Raw genomic sequence first — 24,314 nt, 5'->3', positions numbered from 1 at the left:
TCAGGGCAGCTGGTCCCTGCTGCAAGTCTCCCTCAGCAGCCCATGCAGCTGACATTGCCCAGATGTGACATTGTCACTTGCAGCTCAGGACAGAGGATCGGTCCCTGGGAGAAAAGACAACTTCAGGGCGAACTAATGAGGCCAAACCGCACACCACTTCCTCCCTGCATCCCAGCCCTCCTCCTGCCTCACTGATAGCCCCTCATCCTGCTTCTCTCACTCCCCTCGGCTCTCCCTCCGGAAGGAAAGCCGGACCCCCTCTCTGCTTCCAGACCAAGGCTGGAATTATTTAATGCCAAATCAGTAAAAGCGTCAGCAGCTTGCAGCTTAACTGCTAAGAGGAATGATTCATAACCCCATGCCAGGCACCGAGCACTTCCTTCCCATCGCCTCGGCCCACCCTGCGCGAGAGAGGAGATAAATTACTGTCATTGCTTTTTATGGCACATATAATCGGGTGGCAACATGGAGACTCGACTCATCTCAAAGTCATTTACAATGAATTATTCATTTGGCTGAAAAAAGTCTTCAATTGGAGGGGGAAATAGCCTCTCGACTCCCTGGCTTCGGGCTGCCCTGTTGGTAGGTGGGGAGGTAATCCTGGGCCTGGGAGATCCAAGTTCCCCTCGGTAACTTCTGGACCTCAGAATCCGATAGCATGGGCAAGAGGGTAGGGGTAGGAGTCTGAGCTGCAGGAACTCACTTACCTAACGTGCTTCTGGAAAATACTGCTGGGGTCCTGGAGTATCTATCCCTCCGACTGGCATACTCAGAGGAAACCACAGATCCTTGTTCACATCAGGTAACCCCTCCCTTCCTCCCTCCCTCTCCTTTCTTTCTTTCTATAAACATTTCTTTCCCCTAAGACAGAATCTCACTCTGTCACCCAGTTTGGAGTGCAGCGGGGCGATCTCAGCTCATTGCAACCTCCACCTCCTGGGTTCAAGTGATTCTTGTGCCTCAGCCTCCCAAGTAGTTGGGATTACAGGCTCCCCAGTAGCTGGGATTACAGGCACCACCATGCTCCACTAATTTTGTGTATTTTTAGTAAAGATGAGATTTCATCATATTGGCCAGTCTCGTCTTGAACTCCAGGCCTCATGTGGTCTGCCCGCCTTGGCCTCCCAAAGTGCTGGGATTACAGGTGTGGGCCACCATGCCTGGCCTCTATAAACATTTGTTATCTACTAATATGTGCATATCAGTCAGGATATGGCACCTTACGCTGCAGTAACAAGCATCCCCCTAATTTCAGAGGTGTAAGAGCACAAGGTATATTTCTCAGGCAACTCATCACACAGGTCTATGTCGTTCTCACTCTGGGAGGCGGCTGGTGGAGCAGCCACTATCTTGCTGGTTGCTGCCACAAGCATATCCTCTGAAAACATACACTCAGAAAGGACACATGTTGCTTCTGTTTCCATTTCATGAGCCAAAGCAAGTCTCACGGCCACACCTAACTTCAGATGGGCAGGAAAGTGCCGCCTGACCTTATGCCCTGCAGGAGGAGAAAAAGGAACATCTGTGAACGCCCCTGATGCTTATTTCACAGGGGCTGTGTCAGGCCTTGGAAAGTAACAATGAAAGGGACCTAGTCTTTTTTCTTGATGGTCTAGTGCAAGGGGCAGATGGAAAAGACAGATGCACAGAAACGGATGATCCAGGGGGCTCCGCTCCAGGAAAGAGGCCTTCCTGGAACTCCCAGGAGGAAGGGCGATGTGGGATCTGGCCTCAAGGGACCTGATCTTGGAACTTTTTGGTCATGGGCAAGTGAATTCATGTCTTTGAGCCTCAGTTTCTTCCTCCTTCACGTGGGGGTGATGAAGGTGAGACAGTAGCACCCCACTCATTGGGTGGTTGTGAGAAATGCGTGAAATGTCTGTCGAAGCCTTTGGAAGGTGAGTCATTGGCATGGTTTGCTATGAATTCATTTACACTTGTTTTTAGAATAACAACGCTAAGTTGCTTCTCGCAGGGACATTCAGTTCCTGAGGTTGGCCCCCGCCAACTATGCTTCTGAATCAGGGTTCAGCCTGGTAGGCCTGGCTGGCTGGGGGCTCCCCAAGGGGCAGCTCCAGCTTTATGAAAATAGCAATTTCCCTGGAGAACTCAAGTGTGGACTGGGGGCAGTGCCCCCTCCTGGTAGGAGGGGCTTTGGGCTGGAGGGTGGCCTGAGCATGGTGAGTGTGGAGCTCACCTAGAGGCCTCATCTGTGGGTGAGGTCCCAAGTCCCATCCCCAGCTCCCTCTGAGCCGCAGCCCCCATGGCATTCATTCATTTATCCAACACATATTGATTGAGTGCTGGCACTCGCAGGCATTGCGCTGGGGCTGAGGACACAGCAGATGAACAGGACAGACCAGCTTCTATTCTCATGGTGCTTGCATGGCAGTGGGAGAACAGGTCATTTTTGTGGTTGACACTGTTGGTTGACCAAATGCCCCGGGATCCCTTTGCTCATTTCTGTGAGTTTGTCCCTCTGTTTCTGTGTGCTTTTTTCTTTTTTGAGTTGGAGTCTCGCTCTGTTGCTCAGGCTGGAGTGCAATGGCGCGATCTGGGCCCACTGCAACCTCTGCCTTCCGGGTTCAAGTGATTCTCCTGCCTCAGCCTCCTGAGTAGCTGGGATTATAGGCGTGCACCACCACACCCAGCTAATTTTTGTATTTTTGGTAGAGACGGGGTTTCACCATGTTGGCCAGGCTGGTCCCAAACTCCTGATCTCAGGTGACCCACCTGCCTCGGCCTCCCAAAGTTCTGGGATTACAGGCGTCAGCCACCGCGCTCGGCCTTGTGTGATTTGTTTCTGAGAGCCAGCCTGCACCTGTGACTCTCTTTAGAGGACTGCCCCGGGCTATGAGAGCTGGTGTGCCCAATGCATACAGAGATCAGGAAGTGTGCTGAGAGTTCATGTTTCCCCAGAGGCAGCCCTTAGCTCAGGACTGATGAGTGTTGGAGAATGGAAGTCCTGCTCCCTCGCCTTGAGTTGGGACATCCCTTAAGATGTCATTTCTACTCTAGGGCCTCCCATAGGGCCAGGCTAAGGCTGAGGCTTTGCTCGAAATTGCCCCCCTGGTTAGCTTCCTCCCTTCTCTGTCCTGCCCCCTTATCAGTTTCTTCTGGGAGCACCTTCTTGAATCATCAGCACACAGACCCTCATAGCAGGGTTTGCTTCTGGGGAGCCTCACTTACAACACTTATCTGAAACCCACCCCTTCCTTCCTCAGTGGGCAGAGCCTCTGTTTTGTTCTCAGCTCTTTCTCCTCTCCACAGGACTCAGCACGAGTACTGTTGGTCTGACTGGTCCCACTCGATTTGCCCTGAATTGCGTTAGCTGGGAACAGGTGACTCAGATGTGGCCAAGGACACAGGATGGGATATCTGTGGGGCGGCTTCTGGGAATCGTTTTCTTTTTCTTTTCTTTTTTCCTTAAGGCAGAGTCTGGTTCTGTCGCCCAGAGAGCAGTAACACGATCTCAGCTCACTGCAACCTCTGCCTCCCGGGTTCAAGCAATTTTCATGCCTCAGGCTCCTGAGTAGCTGGAGTTACAGGCACGTGCTACCATGCCTGGCTAATGTTTTGTATTTTTAGTAGAGACAGGGTTTCACCATGTTGGCTGGGCTGGTCTTGAACTCCCTACCTCAAGCGATCTGCTCACCTCAGACTCCCAAAATGCTGGGATTACAGGTGTGAGCCACCACACTGGCTTGGGAATGGTTTTCTTAAAACAATAGGTAGAGGATGAATCCACTTCCCCCACTGGACACACAGCCACATGCAATGGCAGGAACCTTGGCCAGTGCACTGAGGAAGCTGACACACCAAGGATGGTGTGGTGAAGGCACCTGTGCTCCACACGATGCCCGGGAGGCTCAGATTGCCAGCCTGGAGCCCCACACCTCAGAATGCCTTGTTCTGTGAAATGAGAAATCCCCTATTTGGCAAAGCCATTTTGAGTCTGGTCTGCTGTTATTTGCAACCAAAAATATCCCAGTGGATATGATTTTATTTATTTATTTTATTTTATTTTATTTTTGAGACGGAGTCTTGCTGTGTCACCTAGGCTGGAGTGCAATGAGGCAGTCTCCACCTCCCGGGTTCAAGTGATTCTCCTGCCTCAGCCTCCTGAGTAGCTGGGATTACAGACATCTGCCACCACGCACAGCTAATTTTTGTATTTTTAGTAGAGATAGGGCTTCACCATGTTGGCCAGGCTGGTCTCAAACTCCTTACCTCAGGTGATCCGCCTGCCTCGGCCTCCCAAAGTGCTGGGATTACAGGCTTGAGCCACCACGCCCAGCTTGACACAGTGGATATGATTTTAGATAGTGATAAGTTGCCATGAAAGATGGGTTCCTTCCAGGTCTCTGTTTAGTTTGGCAGGTGGGTCCCATTGGGCTTCCCTCATGTACTAGGTTTGCAATAAATTATACGGTGTCATATGGCATGGGGTAAGGAATAGGCTTTATTGGGGAAACAGAAAACTAACAAGGCAGAGTCAATAAGCAAAACAAATTGAAGGTATGGGGTCAGATAACAGTGGGGAGGACTTCAGGTGCCCTGGGAATGTAACCTCACATTATTTATCCCTCATGTCTCCTGAAACATCTTTTCTGTTTGTTTGCTCTTTTGGTCTCTATAAATCTTCTTTCCTTCTTTGCTATGGCCATCAGGAAGCTCAGAGTTAATTTGTGGCACCTCTCATTTACTGTTAGTACCTTATAGTGTGTAAGTTCGTATTGTCCCTTTAGCCTGACATTATCTTATTTTTCCTTTGCTCCAAGTTCCTCATCCATCTGTTTTTATTCTGTTGGGCTCTGCCTATTTCTGTAAGTTCCATCAGTTATTCTTCAGAGTGAAGCAGGATATGCCTGAATCCATCCATCCATCCCCTGAAGCTGTACTTAGAACCTCCCTGAGGATGGTGACTGCTAAGTGGCTCCGAAGAGCCTCCCCAGGCATCTGGCAGGCGGGGGAAAAGCTGAGAAAGGCCTCTTTCTCTGTAGCTTCAAGGAGGTATTTATTGGCTGTCTTTCAGGCACATTTTAGCTGTCATCCAACATTCTCAACCTTAGTCCCCTTCTCTGGGCTAAGGGGAGAATGATGGTCCTACCCCAGTCTCCCAGATGCCAGGTCTGGGAAAGGGAGTGGAAAATCCTTTGAAATTCCCCATAAATAAATAAAAATAATGTGGAGGGCTCATCACCATGGAGACCAAAGGCTTGTTTGGTCGTCATGGTGACCCTGGGATAGGCTGTCTGCCCAAAATGATCAGCATCACTAGGAAAGAAGGGCCAAGAGGTGGAGAGACAGGACCGCATGCCACAGGGTGAGAGCCAGGCGCCGGCAGATTTCTCGAGGCAGGTCGAGAACAAGAGTGGGATGATATGGAGGTGTGGGAGATCAAAGGGGAGAGCACACTATCTTCTAGAACTTTCTTCCCGCCACTCTGCCCCCTCTTTCATCCACCTGATTCCTTCTGGGCCCCGTGCCCCCCGGGCTGGGGGGGGAACCTGGCCTACTCCTTGGCAGTGCTGCCAGGGAGTCTCCATGACAACCCCAGCCCCCACCTGTGGGAGTGGAGCCCTCGGCTAGGGCCTCAAGGGAGTTGCCTGGGTAACCGGGCTCCCTTGCCCCACTTCCCCGCCAACCAAACCTCCTCGGCCCCTCCCCCTCTTTGCGATGGGAGGGTGAGAGGATGGGGTCACCATGGAGACCCAGCTTCCCTCCCGCTGCCCCCTTTCCAGAGCAGCTGTCACAGGATGATGGTCGGGAGGAGACCTGGGAACAAGGGTGTCTGCTGGCGAGGAGACAAATGACCAAGACCCTCTCTCTGGCGGAGGAAGAGCATCCTGGCTCTTTAAGAAGTGACACTTCTTGGGATGTTTGGGGTGTTGAGTGCAACTCCCCTCAGCCACCCCCTGCTGGAAGTCCTGGGCTCAGTGGAGTGGGCCTGGGCAATGAGTTCTGGAGGGGGGACCTTCTCCCTCCCTGCCTGGCTCTTCCCCTGCAGAGGAGCTGTGGCTCATTCAGCAACGGAGAACACTCAGGTGGTTAACGAGCATTTATTTCCCAAACGAGGAGACAGTTACATGACTAGTTATTTTATCTTGCTAATGAAAATACATAAAAAACAAAATGGCCAATTAGCAAGGCCATTTGTTCCCAGGTCTTGGCTGTTTCTTTCTGGAGAGGGAAGCCATTCTCTGGGTTGGGGCTGGCCCCTCAGTCAACTGTGGTGGCCTCTGAGGCCCCTTCCCCTCACTCCTGCCCTTGTGGTCCCTGGTACCCTTGCCTTTGATTTCTGATGTGTGCTGCCAGCAGCCAGGAAACCCCTGCCGGTGTTCCCTGCCAACCCCCCTCTGTAGCCTTCTCATTTCTTTCTTTCTTTCTTTCTTTCTTTCTTTTTCTTTTCTTTTTTTTTTTGGAGATGGAGTCTTGCTTTGTTGCTCACCAGGCTGGAGTGCAGTGGCGTGATCTCGGCTCACCGCAACCTCCGCCTCCCAGGTTCAAGTGATTCTCCTGCCTCAGCCTCCCGAGTAGCTGGGATTACAGGCATGCACCACCACACCCAGCTAATTTTTGTATTTTTAGTAGAGATGGGGCTTCACCATGTTGTCCAGGCTGGTCTTGAACTCCTGACCTCAAGTGATCCCCCCCACTCCCCGCCTCGGTCTCCCAAAGTGCTGGGATTACAGGCATGAGCCACCGCGCCCAGTAGCTTCTCATGTCTTTCCTTCAGCTGGCTAGACACCGCTGGGTTCTCTCTTCCTTTCCTCACCACCTCCTTCTCTAGCTTCTAATAAAATACTTCATTTTCTTTGCTCTGCTCCCAACCAGACTTCCTCACTGTCGCCACCCTCATTTCTTTCTTTCTTTCTTTTTTTTTTTTTTGAGACAGAGTCTTACTCTGTTGCCCAGGATGGAGTGCTAGAGTGCAGTGGTGCAATCTCAGCTCACTGCAACCTCCATCTCTCAGGTTCAAGTGATTCTCCTGCCTCAGCCTCCCGAGTAGCTGGGATTATAGGCACGTACCACCACACTCAGCTAATTTTTGTATTTTTAGTAGAGACGGGGTTTCACCATGTTAGCCAGGCTGGTCTCGAACTCCTGACCTCAAGTGAACCACCCACCTCAGCCTCCCTAAGTGCTGGGATTACAAGCATGAGCCACTGCGCCAGGCCCCCACCTCATTTCAACGTCAGTTTGAATTCTTCCTCTTCCAAGAAGTTTGCTCGATAGAACAGACTAGGCCTGCTAAGAATGTTTACTTGCTCCCCATTCAGCCACGTTTCCAGGAAACCGCCTCCTGAGCCTTTCGCTGTCTGGAGAATCTGGAGGCCTCCACCCCCTATCCCTGCAAATAGAAATGCGGGGTTTGGGCTCCGGTTCTAGTGGCCTTGGTTTCTGCCTTGAGCCTGGAGCTCTCACAGATTCTGACAGCACCTCGGCCACTGTGGGTGCTCAGGGGATTCGTGGAGCTGTCAGGCCTTCTCTGTGGCCGGCGAGATCTCCTGCCGCTTGTAGAGAAATGGGATTGATACATTACATATTTATGACCTGTTGAATTCAAGGGAGACAGGCAGGAGAGGAGAGAAAAGGCAGCCAGGGAAGGGGTGCTGAAAAGGGATCCCCGGCTGTCCCCGGCAAGCTTGGTGACCAGTGAGCTGGACTCAAAATTGTAGTTTGACTGATCACCTGCAAACACAAGGAAGCTATGTCCCTGGGAGCTGGCAGGGAGGGTGCAGGGTGGCACCTAGCAGCAAAAGAAAACAAAATAAACCTGTTATAATTTGCATCGCTGCGGAAAGCAGGGCACATGCAGGCGAAGGGGAGGAGCCACTGTGGGAGGGGGGCAACCACGATGGGGGCTCTGTGAGTGTAAACTAGAGAACCCAGAAAGACACACAGTCCCTGGGAACCTGGAAGCTACCGTGTTCCTGCTGCACCCTTACGTGTGTACTTTGCAAGGTGGGTACCACCATCCCCATGTTATGGATAGATAAATCGAGGCTCAGGGAAAAGGCAGTATGTCCTTCCAGTATGTCCACTGGAAGGCTGTAAGCCAGAGGGGTTAAGAGTTTGGAGTCCAGAGGCGCTCACTCTGCTTAGCTTTGAGTTTCTGCCTAGAGACTTTCCGGCCATGTGACATTGAGCACCCAGTCTCAACTTCAGTCTTCTTGTCTTCTTATCATAAACTTGGTTACGCTTACTGGGAGGGCTGCTGGAAGAGTTATTAATAAATGAAAAAATGTACATCATTTTTCATGGCACTTTGCACATAATAAGAGCTCAAAAATGGTAACTATACAGCCGGGCACAGTGGCTCATGCTTGTAGTCCCAGCACTTTGGGAGGCCGAGGCAGGCAGATCAATTGAGGTCAGAAGTTTGAGACCAGCCTGGCCAACATGGTGAAATCCCATCTCTACAAAAAATACAAAAATTAGCCTGGCGTTGTGACGTGCACCTGTAGTTCCATCTATTCGGGAGGCTGAGTTGGGAGGATAGTTTGAACCTGGGAGGTGGAAGTTGTGGTGAGCCAAGATCACGCCATTGCATTCCAGCCTGGGTGATAGAGTGAGACTCCGTCTCAAAAAAAAAAAAATATTATCATGGTGCATCTCCTGGGCAGACCTCATTCCATCCATCCATCCATCAATTAATTTAACCATCAAACTTTGATTGCCAAGTACATGGTACACAGGTGATGAAGGCACAGTCCTCGCAAGAAGAGGCTTGCAAACTAGTAAAAGAGACAGACACACAGACACATAATCAAATATGCAAGGACGGTGAGAGAGGTTTGAACAGAGCCTGTGGCAGGGGTGGGGATGGCTGATTCTCCTTGCAGATGGGTCAGGGGCTGCAGAGCTGATCCTCCAAACGTGAGGGATGGGAGTTTCCTCTGAGCTGGGAAATGTGTGGCCGAGCTCACCTTCCTTCCTTGGCCTCCCTCCTCCATCTGTTCCAAGCAGCCCTTTGGATAATGAGCTGGATGGTCAATGATGGCAGCAGCTAATTTTCCTGTTCACAGACTGCAGTACCATGTGGCCTGGCCCAGCTTCAGTGGGTGTGCTGCAGGCACCAGATGTCTCTTAACGTCTTCTCAGTTCAAGATTGATGAAGAGGGGCAGGGGTCCCCAAAAGACTGCCCTCCTCTCTCCACCTCCTGCGTTGTGGCCTGCCCTCCGAAATGCTTTGAATGCTTTGGTTCATTGCCATGAGCAGGCTCAATTGCCTACCAGCGTGAGGACTGGAGTTTATGAACCCCAAACCCGAACACTTGGTCTGGTGTGTACTTTGGCAATAGAGCAGAATACCAGGATTGCCATGAAATTGCAAACAGATGGGAGGGAGGGGATACCTGTGTGGTATGGTTGAAGGGATTGAATGACATGGGCCCCCAGCAACAGCAACAACACCCACCGCCGCCCCCACACACATGCTCCCCGCTCCCCACTCAGTTCCTGATACCTGGGGTTTCACAGTCCTTCCTTTGTCTAGAGTTTATTCCTATAGTCATGCCTCTGTGCCTATGTCCAACAAATTTATGGAGCCCTCCAGAATGCCAAGCCTCGTGCTAGGCATGGAGGACCTGAAAATGAACAAAACCCAGCTCCTGCTCGTGGTCACAAAACTCACCCTCAGCTGGGGAAAGAAAACTCACAAACAGTTGAACAAACCCAACAAGGCTTGGAGTGAAGCACCATTTACAGGGTGCTGGGGCGCTGGCGAGGGCTGCCTAAACTTGCTGAGGGCCAACCTCGAGGAGAGGGGAGGACAGGGAAGGCTTCCTGGAGGAGGTGACTCCTCAGCTGGATGTTGAAGCTTGAGAAGGAGCCAGCTGAGCGAAAGGGGCTGGGGTGACAGAGGAGGGGTTTCAATGTAAGGTGGCCCCTGGCACAGGTGCTGTAATGTGCCCATGGTTTTCTCAGCTGGTGCTCCCTGGTGTGGGTGTCATGGAAACTCTCCCGAAGGCACGTGGAGGTGAAGCAGGGGATGGCCTGGGAGAGCCGGGAGCCCTGTGCAGCATAAAGGATGTGAGGGTGTTACTGGAAAGGGGTCCCAATCCAGACCCCAAGAGAGAGTTCTTGGATCTCATGCAAGAAAGAGTTGAGGGCAAGTCCATAAAGTAAAAGCAAGTTTATTAAGAAAGTAAAGGAATAAAATAATGGCTATTCTATAGGCAGAGCAGCCCCAAGGGCAGCTGGTTGCCCATTTTTATGACTATTTCTTGATTACATGCTAAACAAGGGGTGGATTATTCATGCCTCCCTTTTAGACCATATAGGGTAACTTTCTGATGTTGCCATGGCATTTGCAAACTGTCATGGCGCTGTTGGGAGTGGAGCAGTGAGGATGACCAGAGGCCACTCACGTTGCCATCTTGGTTTTGGTGGGTTTTGACTGACAGGCTTCTTTACTGCAAGCTGTTTTATCAGCAAGGTCTTTATGACCTGTGTCTTGTGCCGACCTTTGATCTCACCCTGTGACTTAGAATGCCTTAACCATCTGGGAATGCAGCCCAGTAGGTGTCAGCCTTATTTCACCCACCTCCTATTCAAGATGGAGTTGCTCTGGTTCAAACGCCTCTGACAGTAGGAGCTAAAGGTGAACTGAGGGCAACCTCCCTGGGCTTCAGCAGGAAGGGACAACACTGGGAAGGGAGAAGGAAAGGAAGCTGCCACCACAAAGCACAGACCTCGTACTTTGTGCTGGATTTGACCCTTTGTGCCTGTAGGACAATGCCAGGCTATTTTACTTTTGCCCCTTTCTTGGGGTCACTTCTCATCAGTTCCCTTCTGTGGCTGGTTAGTGCCCTGCGCAGGGCCTGGGGCTTCTATTTCTTCTATTTTTACTAGAGCAGCTTATTCAGGCTCTGCACATAGGAGGGGCTTAATGAAGGGTGCCTTCGGTTGAGACACAGGGATCTAGTCGGGGTTTCCAGAAAATCTGCCTGGGCACTCACACTTCTCTAAAATGTCCTCTTGGCCCCGGGAGCCAGGGGGTTGTAGTGGGAATCTGGGGCCCTTGGTCCTAAGCATGGAAGCTTGGGTAAGCCTGAGAACCTTTCTGGGTCAAGGCTTCCTCATCTGTGAGCCTGGGGTGGGGCATTTGGCAGCTCTTTGAAGCGGGATACTTTGTAGGTACCTCCTCACCCCACCCCTTTTCTCACGATGTCAGCTCATCTGCAATGCCCTGTCTTGGGTTTTCGTTGGCCACCAGTGCCATTGTGGGAAGGTGTGACTTGGGGACACCCACTGGATCAGCAAGCATTTATTTATTTATTTTCGAGATGGAATTTTGCTCTTGTCACCCAGGCTGGAGTGCAATGGCGTGATCTCGGCTCACTACAATCTCGGCCTCCTGGGTTCAAGTGATTCTCCTGCTTCAGCCTCCCCAGTAGCTGGAATTACAGGCATGCACCATCAGGCCCAGCTAATTTTTGTATTTTTAGTAGAGATAGGGTTTCACCATGTTGACCAGGCTGGTCTCGAACTCCTGACCTCAGGTGATCTGCCCGCCTCGGCCTCCCAAAGTGCTGGGATTACAGGCATAAGCCACCGCGCCAGGCCAGTAAGCATTTCTTTAGTTAGTTTTTCAAGCCACAGGAAGCCTGATCTTGTGCATTCAGCTACTGCCCTCAGTCTCTGTGTATATTGTGGCTATTACAGACACTATTAGCATCGATCGATCAGCCCAGTGTGGCCACCCAGCTCTGCTAGAGGAAGGATTCTTGGCTTCCATAGACCCAGCAGGGACCCACTCTCTAGTGTGTGCAGGGGGAGGGAAGAAAGGGAAGGAGAGGGGCAGGGAACGCTTGAGGGAGTGAAGGAGTGGATGACTATGGGCTATGCTGCTTAATAAATCCGCTGCCAGACTTCAGCCTTCATCCCACGAAGGCCTGTCTCTCACATTATATGTTCAGTGTGGTTTAGAGGGGATGGGGCTGCTCTGTCCAGCATAAAGGCCAAAGACCCAGACCCTTGGGGGCTCCATCATCCTGTGGCTGCAGCACCTGGAAATGAGACTCCCCGGGTCACTGCAGCAGGGATGAGAGAAGGGAAGGCCACACACTGGCTTCCTCGTGTTTCAGCTGGAAGTGAAAGTCACTCCTGTTACTTTTTTTTTTTTTTTTGAGACAGAGTCTCACTCTGTCACCCAGGCTGGAGTGCAGTGGTGCAATCTCGCTCACTGCAACCTCCACCTCCCTGGTTCAAGCGATTATCCTGCCACAGCCCCCTGAGTAGCTCGGATGGCAGGCATGCACCACCATGCCCAACTGGGTTTTTTTTGTGTGTGTTTTTAGTAGAGACAGGGTTTCTCCATGTTGGCCAGGCTGGTCTTGAACTCCTGACCTCAGGCTATCTGCCCACCTCAGCCTCCCAAAGTGCTGGGATTACAGGCGTGAGCTACCGCACCCAGTCTTCTCCTGTTATTTTCACTTGCAGCCTTTTGGCCAGACAAGTCACATGGCCCTGAGGCGGGTGCTGGAAAACGTGGAGGAGGGGTGGCTTTGGTCGCTGGACACAAATCTCTGCCATGGTGATTGACGGAGGCTGTGAAAGGACAATCTGAGTGAAGAAGTGAATGAGGTGAGATGTGAATGAATGAAAGAGTGAGCGGAGGGTGCGAGGGCTCATTTCCCAGCCTGGGAGCCTCTCAGGACGGGTCGAGTCCCAAGGTTCCTGGTAGCTGCACAGAGCATCTCTCCCCTGGGGGCCGTGTCAGCCACAGTCCAACTGTCACCTCCGGAATTACATTTCAAAAACTCGTTTTGAGAGAGACAAGCTGGGCCCTGCGGGGGGGGGGGGCTGTATCTCTGTGTCCTTGTCCTTGGGAGGTGGAGAAAGGAGAAGGGGAGGAGGAGGAGGAGGGGCAGCGGGAGGGACGGGCCAGGCTGCAGAAAGCAATTAGTGGAAAATGGGAAATTACTTTCTCTGTGTGTTTGGCATCACCGCCCTTCCCCAGCGGCTTCAGTCAGGTTGTGCTGGGTGCCAGGCAGGTGTAGCCTTGGCCAGGGATCCACTCTGGGGTAAGACGTAGAGCTAGTGGGGACCGAGGGCCTGGGATGAATCAAGGAGGGCTGGCCCCAGAGTCCTGCACGTACACTTTTTTTTTTGTTTTGTTTTGTTTTGAGATGGAGTCTCACTCTGTTGCCCAGGCTGGAATCCAGTGGTGCAATCACAGCTCACTGCAACCTCCGCCTCCCAGGTTCAAAAGATTCTCTCACCTTAGCTTCCTGAGTAGCTGGGATTACAGGCGTGCACCACCACGCCCAGCAAATTTTTGTATTTTTAGTAGAGACGGGGTTTCACCATGTTGGCCAGACTAGTCTCAAACTCCTGACCTCAAGTGATCCGCCCGCCTCAGCCTCCCAAAGTGCTAGGATTATAGGCATGAGCCACTGCGCCAGGCCTACATTTGGTTTTATCAAAAGAAGGAATGAGGTACCATTTCATCTTAGGCATCCCTGTGGTGCCAGCACGTGCTTGGATTCTTAGCTGGGGTCCATCCCTCCCAAATTAGAGCCTGAGACAAGTGCTTGAGCACAGGTAGTTAAATTGGGAAGCAGGCTTGGGTGAGGGTATGGGGCGGGGGTGGTGAGGAGGGCCAGGGAAGGAGAAGACATTCGAGGCTGCCATACTGAGGTTACTGCCGTGGTCCACAGGTGCTGATTCCACAGGGACTTCCTGAGAAGGGCGGAGTGGCTCCCAGCGGACAGGAAGTATATGATGGCTCCCTTCCCCATTGGCCGAGGGTCTCTTGGGGGTGTTGACTCCCCTGCGTTCTGGGCTGCATTTGCCTTGAGGGGGTCTTGACCCACAGCGCATGGAGGCAGGAGGTTGCTGTTCTCTGCTGCCTCAGCTGACATCACCGGTGGGCTCTGGGGAGGTGGCCCTGGGATACCGGAAGCATGTGCCACGCAGGGGCAGGGCAGCCCTTGAGGGGTGGAGCCGGGGACCCCCCGATGGGTGCCAGTCCCACTGACATCTTTCTCCACTCCCCGTTCTACTTCCACAGTTAGAGACCGCCTGAGAACAGGAAACCTACCTCCTCTATTTCTGGGTTCCCAGTGTCCTGCCCAGAGCCCATCATGTGGCAGAAGCTCAGGACACAAATGTCAGGGGCAGAAGACTAAGTCCTTGCTCTGGGCAGGGGTCAGGACGTGTGCAGCTCCTTGGCCCCAGAATGGTTTCCCTCCTGCCTCACTCCCTGGTGTAGAATTTGGCCCAGACGCTCCCTGCCATGTGACTTGGCAGGAGCTCCCTCTAGAGGAGGGGTAGTGATATAGCTGTAAATCTCACGTTGAGGCTGGGCGCGTTGGCTCACGCCTGTAATCCCAGCACTTTGGGAGGCTGAGGCAGGCGGATCACCTGAAGCCAGGAGTTCGAGACCAGCCACCCAACATGGTGAAACCCTGTCTGTACTAAAAATATAAAAAAAATTAGTTGGGCATGGTGGTGCATGCCTGTAATCCCAGCTACTTGGGAGGCTGAGGCAGGAGAATCGCTTGAACCCAGGAAGCAGAGGTTGCAGTGAGCTGAGATCGTGCCACTGCACTCCAGCCTGGGCAACAGAGCGAGACTCCATTAAAAAAAAAAATCTCATGTTGAAATGTGATCCCCAATGCTGGCGGTGGGGCCTGGTGGGAGGTGTTTGGATCATGGGGTGGATTTCTCATGAATGGTTTAGCACCATCCTCTTGGTGCCGTTCTTGAGACAGTGAGTGAACTCTCTCGAGATCTTGTTTAAAAGAGTGTGGCACCTCCCTCCATGTCTCTTGCTCCCACTCTTGCCATGTGAGATGCCTGCTCCCCCTTCACTTCAGTCACAATTGTAAACTTCCTGAGGCCCTCACCAGAAGCTAATGCTGGCACTATGCTTCTTGTACAGCTTAGAGAACCATGAGCCAATTAAACTTCTTTTCTTTATAAATTGCCCAGTCTCAGGTATTTCTTTATAGCAATGCAAGAACAGCCTGACACAGGGAGTGTATTTTTGCATTGGTTATAGACTACATTGCATCCATGATTAAGAATAGGCTGGGCACAGTAGCTCACGCCTGTTATCCCAGCACTTTGGGAGGCTGAGGCAAGCAGATCACCTGAAGTCAGGAGTTCGAGACCAGGCTGACCAACAAGGCTAAACCCCATTTCTACTAAAAATACAAAAATTAGCTGAGCATGGTGGCACGTGCCTATAGTCCCAGCTACTCAGGAGGCTGAGGCAGGAGAATCAGTTGAACCCAGGTGGCAGAGGTTGCAGTGAGCCAAGATAGTGCCACTGCACTCCAGCCTGGGCAACAGAATGAGACTCTGTCCATCCCCGCCCTACCCCCTTACCACAAAAAAAAAAAAAAAGAATAAAGGAATTCATAAGAGTGGGTCCAAATCCAATAAGATGGCTGTCCTCATAAGAAAAGGAAGAGACACCAGGGGTGCATGCACACGGAGGAAAGCCCCTGGGACTTAGCCTCCTGGGTTTCATCTCTGGCTCTGGTATAGTGATCTCTGAAAGTGCTGATCCTCTGTTTACCTTGATGCGCGGGGAAGATGCCACCGTAGTTGGAGTTAGGATTGTAGATGGGTAGAGGAGATCTCCCAATATTTGTTTTGTGTCCTGCTTCTCTCCCTTATTCTGACAAATCACGACCCAGATTGGATCATGTACCCTTGCCCTCTTTTGGAGAATTGCTCTTTCCTCATGCCTTCCTCACTCCATCTGCTTCTTCTAGAGGGGCTGCCAATCACATTATCCTGTAACCCTGTGCCTCAGCCACAGTCACACAGTGATTGGCCCAGGGAAGGACACGTGACCAAGCTGGGCCAATTGGAATCCTTCCCTGGGACTGTACACATGAAAACGTGGTAAAACAGAAGCCACCTTCTCCCTTTGGACTTTGAATGGGAAGGGTGATTCTGAAGTGCCAATGACCATGTCTTCCCAAGTCACGTGGCTGCCCAGACAGAAGATAAAAGGGGAACAAGTTCCTGGTGGACAACCACAGATGTCTGGTGGTCTCTGTGGGGTGACCCTGCTGGGGCAGCTTCCTTCCCAGGATGCTGATGGCAGGCCAAGGATGGTCTGGCCTTTTCAATATGCTGTTGTGATTGTGGCCTGTTCTAATTTAGGCAGTCTGGCTGTCATAAACAAAGTCTGACTGCTTGGCAGGTGGAAAGGTTAGATTTGCATCAAGTGGCTTGTGTAAATCCCAATTCTTCTCTGTTACTATTGCTCACCTCTGACATCACAGGTTTAGGCCTAGTTGTAACACTGGCCATCTGGCTGCCTGGACCCCTCTCTCCCTTTGGGCCTGAGCTGGGCCCTACCCTGCTCTCCAGACTTCTAGGCAGGATGCTCCTCTGACCTTCACAGGACCTCCCTTCCTCTAGCCTGGCGCTGTCCAATAGCAACGTAATATGCAATTAAAAAAATTCTAGCATCCACATTAAGAAATGCAAAGAGAAACAAGTGAAATTTAATTAATTAACTTATTTATTTTGAAATCAGGTCTTGCTCTGTTGCCCAGGCTGGAGTGCAATGGCGCCATCTCCACCCACTGCAACCTCCACCTCCCAGGTTCAAGCGATTCTCATGCCTCAGCCTCCTGAGGAGCTGTGTTTACAGGCATGTGCCACCATGCCCGGCTAATTTTTGTGTTTTAGTAGACACAGGGTTTCGCCATATTGCCCAGTCTGGTCTCTAACTCCTGGGCTCAAGCAGTCTATCCTCAGCCTCCCAAAATGCTGGGATTACAGGTATGAGCCACCATACCCAGCCTAATTGATTTTAATGATACATTTTATTTAATCCGATAATCAATATAAGAACTTACTGAGATAGTTTACATTCTATTTTTTGTACTAAACCTTGACTCTTATAGAATATCTCAGTTGGGACCAGCTACATTTTAAGTGCTCAGTGGCCACAGAGGGCTTGGTGACCACCAGCGGCTCTAGGCCATCAGGAAAGCAGCCTGAGGACTGCAAAAGCCCAGGTGATTTTGGCCTTTTCATTTCAGCCAAGCCTCTCATTTTCATTAGAATGGTATCATGTGTTTATTACTTTAGATCTGACATCCGAGCTTGGCAGTTAGCTCTCAGGCCGGAGGACATGAAGGCAAGGTCCGGAAGCCAACAGTTCCTCACCCTGTGGGAGGCAGTGGGGGGGACCATGGAGGGGTGGGGGGAATCTTCATTTTTACCTTTTTGAGGGGAATCATTTTCGATTTACAGAAAAGTTGCCAAGATAGTACAGAGTTCCTGTACACCCTTCATCCAGCTTCCTCTAATGGCAATATCTTAGTAAAGTAAGGAATTAGCGTTCCTACGGTACTATTAATAAAACTTCAGACTTTATTCATATTTCGTCAGGTTTTCCACTAACGTCCTTTTTCAGATGCGGGATCAAATCCAGGCTGCCACATTGCATTTAGGGGTCTTGATTTATTTTTTCTTTTTGCCTGGTTTCATAAAATAGGAGCAAGGCCTTGATTTTTAAATAAATAAATACATCTCTCTTCTGTCTATAAAACAACTTTATTGAGGTATCATCAACATGCATTGAATTGCACACATATAAAGTATACATTTTGATATGTTTGACTGTGTATATCCCTGTGAAACCATCACATGGTATGTATTTTAGCTGAGCTACAAAATAACAAATAGCCAAACCTGTGCAGACTTTACTAAATCCAAGCAGTGTTCTACACACTTTACACAAGTGAATGTTTTTGGCTAGATGCAGTGGCTCACACCTGTAATCCCAGCACTTTGGGAGAATGAGGTGCGTGAATCACCTGTGGTCGGGAGTTTGAGACCAGCCTGGGCAATGTGTTGAAACCCCATCTCTGCTAAAAATACAAAAAGTTAGCTGGGTGTGGTGGCACATGCCTATAATCCTAGGAGAGACTGGGATCTCGGGAGACTGAGCACGAGAATTGTTTGAAGCCGGGAGGCGGAGGTTGCAGCGAGCCAAGGTTGAGCCACTGCACTCCAGCCTGGGCAACAAAGTAAGACTCTATCAAAAACAAAACAAAACAAAAAAAAACAACAACAACAAAAACAGAGTGAATGTTTTTATTCCTTATAACAACCTGTGGCAGATGAGATTACTGCTGCCATTTCTTTACTCCCTGGTATAGAATTCTATACCTATACCCTCTGCCATGTGACTTGGCAGGAGCTCCCTTTAGAGTAGGGAGAGTATATTTCCCCACCTGCTATGGACTAAATTGTGTCCATAATTAAGATTAAATGAGGTCATAAGGGTGGGGGCCTAATCCTCTAAGAAAAGGAAGAGACACCAGGGGTGGATGTACACAGAGGAAAGGTCATATGTAGGCACAGAAAGAAGGTGGCCGTCTGCAAGCCAGGAAGAGAGCCCTCACTGAAAACCAACTTTGACAGCACCTTGATTGCAGACATCCAGCCTCCAGAACTGTAAATAAATTTCTGTTATTTAAGCCACCTAGTCTGTGGTGTTCTGTCATGACAGCCCAAGTAGATTAATACACACCCCTACTGATATTGGGTTTGACCATGCAACTTGTTTTGGCCAATGATGTGTTAGGAGACATGATGCTTGCAAAGATTTTAATGTGCTTGGTAGATTTGACTCACCCTCCTATGAGAATTCTGTGATTCTCTGTGAGAAAGAGAGACCCAACTTGTGGCCTTGAACCCAACCTGTGGCCTGGAGCCAAGACTGGACCAGGCCCAGTCCGATCCTGGCCAGACCCTGGAGAGGCACAGCTGATCCACAGATCCGTGAGAAAGAAAATGAATACAGAGGTTATAAGCCACTGAGATTTTGAGATTGTTTGTTATGGATTAAAAAAAAGAAACCCGAAAGCCGGGCACGGTGGCTCACACCTGTAATCCCAGCACTTTGGGAGGCCGAGGTGGGCAGATGACCTGAGGTCAGGAGTTCGACACCAGCCTGACCAATATGATGAAACCCCACCTCTACTAAAAATACAAAAATTATCCGGACGTGGTGGCATGCACCTGTAATCCCAGCTACTCAGGAGGCTGAGGCAGGAGAATCACTTGAACCTGGGAGGTGGAGGTTACAGTGAGCCGAGATCACGCCATTGTACTCCAGCCTGGGCAACAAGAGCGAAACTCCATCTCAAAAAAAAAAAAAAAACACCCAAAAACTGACCAATAATCTATGAGTTGAGATACTATTGTTATCCCACACTTTATCAACGAGTCAGTTTAGGCATGGAGAGGTTAAGTGACTTGCCCAAGGTCACACAGCTGGTGAGTGCTATATCCAGGACACAAACCCTGGCAGTCTGCCTCCAGCGTTCATGCTTACAACTGGTTCTTGTATGAGCAGAGTTCTTCACCATTCATTGATCCAGTGATTTAATGAATTCATTCTTCGGCTTGTTAGTTCATCAAACATTTATACGAAGTAGTTTCCCCCATTAATTTCTCTCATAATGTCCCCATCTTTTTCTTCTTAGCATTTATCAATGGTTGTCATGTCTAGGAATCTATTTCTATGCTGATGGATCCGCCCTCTGGTTAGAGTTTATGCTCTAGGAGGGCAGGGACCGTATCGTTTTTGTTCCCACAGTATATCCATCAGTAGCAGTCCATAACTGCTTGTTGAATAAAACAGAGTTAGTTGTTAAATGCCAGCCCTGGCTACATATTGGGAACACAGCAATAAGGCATGTTATCTGTCTGGAGGGCGGGTGGAGGAGCGGACAGGCATCTGATCCCCAAACATCATGCTAAGGATCTTGGCCTTTACCTGCAGGGCATGGGGAGCGGTCAGTTGCAGGTTCCTGGATGTGTCTGAGCTGACACCACAGGCACTTTTTTTAGGTTGTGTAAAGAGTATTTATACTTCGGAAAAGGGTGCCCAGCAAAAGTCCTGTCCAGCTCTGAGACTTGCTGATTGCTCTGAGTAGGGTGCCCAGAGCAGGAGGCAGACAGAAGTGGAGAAGGAACTGGGTGGCTGTAGCAGAATTTATGTGAGCTGGGGCAGAGGCGGGGGTCATTGGCAGCAAAGGGAAGAAGCCAGTAGGGCAGATATTGAAAAGAAAGACGACATGAGCCTACCGAAAAAGTAGGAGGTGCGAAGGAGAGAGGGCTGCGCCAGAGGGGCATCCAAATTTAAGCAAGAGGTTGCCCGGAATGCCCTGAGCACCGCATCTGGCCCAGGGCAGGGGAATTGCTCAATACATGGTCATTGTTGTTGGGGTTGTGGATGATTCAGTGGAAGACTGTAGCTGCTGAGGTCTGGACATGAGGATCGGGATTCAACAGCAAATGACTGGAGTGTGCATTTCAGAGCTCTGGACTGGGAAGGAGGTGGCGTGGGTCTAACTACTGGAAGATCAGTAGATGCATCGCTGTCATCTAGCTATTTATTTTATTTTATTTTATTTATTTATTCATTTATTTTGAGATGGAGTCTCACTCTGTCGCCCAGGCTGGAGTGCAGTGGCTCAATCTCGGCTCACTGCAACCTCCGCCTCCCAGGTTCACACCATTCTCCTGCCTCAGCCTCCCAAGTAGCTGGGACTACAGGCGCCCGCCATCACGCCCAGCTAATTTTTTGTATTTTTAGAAGAGACGGGGTTTCACCGTGTTAGCCAGGATGGTCTCGATCTCCTGACCTTGTGATCTGCCCTCCTCGGCCTCCCAAAGTGCTGGGATTACAGGCCTGAGCCACCACACCTGGCTTATTTTATTTTATTGTGACAAAATATACATAGCATAAAATTTACCATTTTAACCATTCTTAAGTGTACAATTCAGTGGCGTTTAATACATACACACTGTCGTGCAGCCATCACCACCATCCAGTTCCAGAACTTTTTCATCACCAGACAGAAACTCCATTCCTCTTAAGCAATCACCGCTCATTACCGGGTGGAATTGATGGGTAACTATGTTTTGCCATCAATTTGCTGTGTGCGTTTGGTGAAGTCACTTCCACTCTCAGAAGCTAGTTCTTTCCTTATAACTTTAAAATGGAGGTTTCTTTTGATTTTGCTAGGCTGAAAAAGCTAGGTGGTCGGATGATGTCTCTGAAAGATAAAAACGTTGAGTGCGTGTGGAGGGCCGAGGAGTCAGCCTGAGGGGGTGGGGGGAGAGGAATGGTGACAAAAGAGGAGCTGGCAAAGGAAACAGATGAAGAGTGGGGTGAGGAGGAAGAACATCTTTTTTGGGATTGGGAGAAAGGTTAGGAAAAGGGGGAAGAAGAGAAAAAGAAGAGGCTGACACAAAGGAATGCTCAAAACCAGGCTGTTAATGTGATTTCATGAGATGAGGTTGGGATTCAGCATAAAATCCAGGGTGAGAGCCAGTGGCCTCAACCTCTCCGGAGCAGGAATCATGTGGCAGGAACGGAGGGCACCAGCTGCCTGTGAGGGCGGGCTGGGGACTGGACAGGAGGCTGGGACAGATGTAGCTGGGTGTGCCAGGGTCAAATTAGGAGAAATAAAAGGACTGCTAAGCTAGTCTGTCATTATTGAACTCACGGTAAAGAAAATGTATTTCTTTTCTTTTTCTTTTCTTTTTTTTTTTTTTTTTTTTGACACAGAGTCTCTCTCTGTCTTCCAGGTTGGAGTGCAGTGGCGTGATCTCGGCTCATTGCAACCTCTGCCTCCCGGGTTCAAGTGATTCTCCTGCCTCAGTCTCCCGAGTAGCTGGGATTACAGGCGTGTATCACCATGACTGGATAATTTTTGTATTTTTAGTAGAGATGGGGTTTCACCATGTTGGCCAGGCTGGTCTTGAACTCCTGACCTCAGGTGATCTGCCCACTTTGGTCTCCCAAAGTGCTGGGATTATAGGTGTGAGCCACTGAGCCTGGCCACTTTTTCTTTTTTTTTTTTTGAGATGGGGTCTGGCTCTGTCACCTAGGCTGGAGTGCAGTGGCATGCTCTTGGCTCACTGCAACCTCTGCCCCCCAGGCTCAAGCGATCTTCCCACCTCAGCCTTCCAAGTAGTTGGGACTACTGGTGTGCACCACCATGCCCAGCTAATTTTTTTTTTTAATTTTTGGTAGAGATGGGGGTTCACCCTGTTGCCCAGGCTGTTCTCAAACTCCTGGGCTAAGAGATCTGCCGGCCTTGGCCTCCCAAAGTGCTGGGATTATAGGTGTGAGCCATCGTGCCCAGCAAGAAAACGTATGTCAAAGGGAAATTGACATGGTAACGAATGTGTATACTGCTTTATTTACACACACCCTATCTGGTTCCACATGAAATTTACAGGTTTGTTTTATTTTTATTTTTGAGACAGAGTCTCACTCTCATCACCAGGCTGGAGTGCAATGGTGCGATCTTGGCTCACTGCAACCTCCAACTCCCGGGTTCAAGCAATTCTCCTACCTCAGCCTCCTGAGTAGCTGGGATTACAGGCACGTGCCACCATACCCAGCTAATTTTTGTTTGGCATCAGTTAATGAATGCTTACATTTTGGGTTGAGAAAAGATCAATGTAAATAGGTAGCATGCAATAACCCTCTTTTGTGAATGTGTTTAATAACAGCTTTTATTTCTTGAGCAGCTCTTCTGCAGCTGACCTGGTGATAGCTCAATTACACTTCCCACCAACCTGAATAGGGTTGGTTGTCTTTTTTTTTTTTTTTTGGTCACTCTTTATATATTATCCCTTTTTACAGATGAGAAAATGGAGTCTTGGAAGGCAAAGTGACACCATGCTGGAAGAAGAGCAGAGAGGAATTGGAACCCACTCAGGACCTTGGAAATCTTCATCTTTCTGGAAGGGCCAACCAGGCATTCATCCTTGGCCTCCACTGGCTCCTTCTCTGTCTCCAAAGATTTTAAATAACGTGGCAGGCAAGGCTGCCTGAAGGCTGGGGACAAGCGATGGTCCCTGGGCTCCTCCCCAGAGCTCGACTTCTCCTACACTGGAGCTGTCTCCACAGGCCCCCCTGTGTACAGTGCAGGATTGGAAGGAGCACTGGACGGGGAGTCAGTGGAGCAGATGTGAGTAGCAGCCCCAGGCCTGCCTGCTGGGTGATCCTGACCCAGGCGGTTGCATTTTCTGATCCTCAACAGGCTCGTTGTGAATGGATGCTGATACCTCCCTGGCAGGGCTGCTGCAGGGATCAGGCCAGACTTGAATGTGAAAGGGCTCTGAATAGCCGAGTCCAGGGTGGGTGAGGGAAGGTAGCATCGGCAACCTGCGGGTGGGCCCTGGCCACACTGACGGAGGAATTGTCTCCCTGTTATCCTGCTCACTCTCTGTGGGGTTTTCAGAGGAAGCAGAGTCCCTCAGCTTCAAGCCAGATCTGGGCTTCCAAAGACCCACGAGGGAGGCCCAAGGAGGGAAGGTTATGGGAGGATTCTGGAGAAGAGGGTGCAGGGGGCAAAGCCTCTGCCAAGCAGCTCCTCCCCTGTGCCTGCGTGTGTGTGGATGGGTGCGTGGAGTGTGTGGTGTGTGTGTGGATGTGTGTGTGTGTATGAATGTGTGTGTATGTGTGTGTGTGGTGTGTGTGTATGAATGAGTGTGGTGTGTGTGTATGGGTGTGGTGTGTATGGATGTGTGTGTGTGGTGTGTGGATTTGTGTTTGGATGGATGTGTGTGGTGTGTGTGTATGTGTGTGTGGTGTGTGTAATGTGTGTATGGTTTGTATGGTGTATGTGTGGTGTGTGTGTGTATGGACGTGTGTGGATGGGTATGTATGGTGTGTGTGTGGATGAGCATGTGTGGTGTGTGTGTGAATGAGCGTGTGGGCTGTGTGTGGATGGGTACGTATGGTGTGTGTGGTGTGTGTGTGGCGTGTGTGTGGTGTGTGTGTATGGACGTGTGTGGATGGGTATGTATAGTGTGTGTGTTGTGTGGTGTGTTGTGTGGTGTGTGTGTGTATGAGCGTGTGTGGTGTGGGTGTGTGTGAGCATGTGGGCTGCGTGTGGGAATGTGGATGAGCATGTGGCCTGTGTGTGGATGGGTATGTATAGTGTGTGTGGTGTGTGGATGAGTGTATGTGGTGTGTTGTGTGGTGTGTGTGGTATGTGGATGGATGTGTGTGGTGTGTTGTGTGCTGTGTGGTGTGTGGATGGATGTGTGTGGTGTGTTTGTTGTGTGGTGTGTGGATGGGTGTGTGTGTTGTGTGAATAGGTGTGTGTTGTGTGGTGTGTGTCTTGTGTGTGTGGTGTGTGGATGGGCATGTGTGGTGTGTGTGGTGTGTTGTGTGTGTTGTGTGGATGGGTGTGTGTGGTGTGTTGTGTGTTGTGTGGTGTGTTGTGTGCTGTGTGGATGGGTGTGTGTGGTGTGGTGTGTGGTGTAGTGTGTGGTGTGTGTGTGGTGTG

At 50.3% G+C, this 24,314-nt stretch overlaps 1 protein-coding gene across 1 annotated transcript in view; it reads left to right on the top strand.

Annotated features, from left to right (window-relative positions):
* The window catches only part of UBIAD1 (UbiA prenyltransferase domain containing 1), a 100,296-nt gene extending 77,308 nt beyond the window's left edge, over positions 1 to 22,988 (top strand). Inside the window, exon 2 of the mRNA XM_024356316.3 lies at positions 22,661 to 22,988. Within this exon, the coding sequence (XP_024212084.1) occupies positions 22,661 to 22,692 (32 nt within the window). The 3' untranslated portion in view covers positions 22,693 to 22,988. The remainder of the gene's footprint in view (positions 1 to 22,660) is intronic.
* Positions 22,989 to 24,314: the final 1,326 nt, after the last annotated feature.

Source organism: Pan troglodytes, chromosome 1, assembly GCF_028858775.2.
Source record: "Pan troglodytes isolate AG18354 chromosome 1, NHGRI_mPanTro3-v2.0_pri, whole genome shotgun sequence".
Lineage (NCBI taxonomy): Eukaryota > Metazoa > Chordata > Mammalia > Primates > Hominidae > Pan > Pan troglodytes.
The sequence above is the reverse complement of the archived record's forward strand: the minus strand, read 5'-3'. Positions and strand labels throughout refer to the sequence as shown.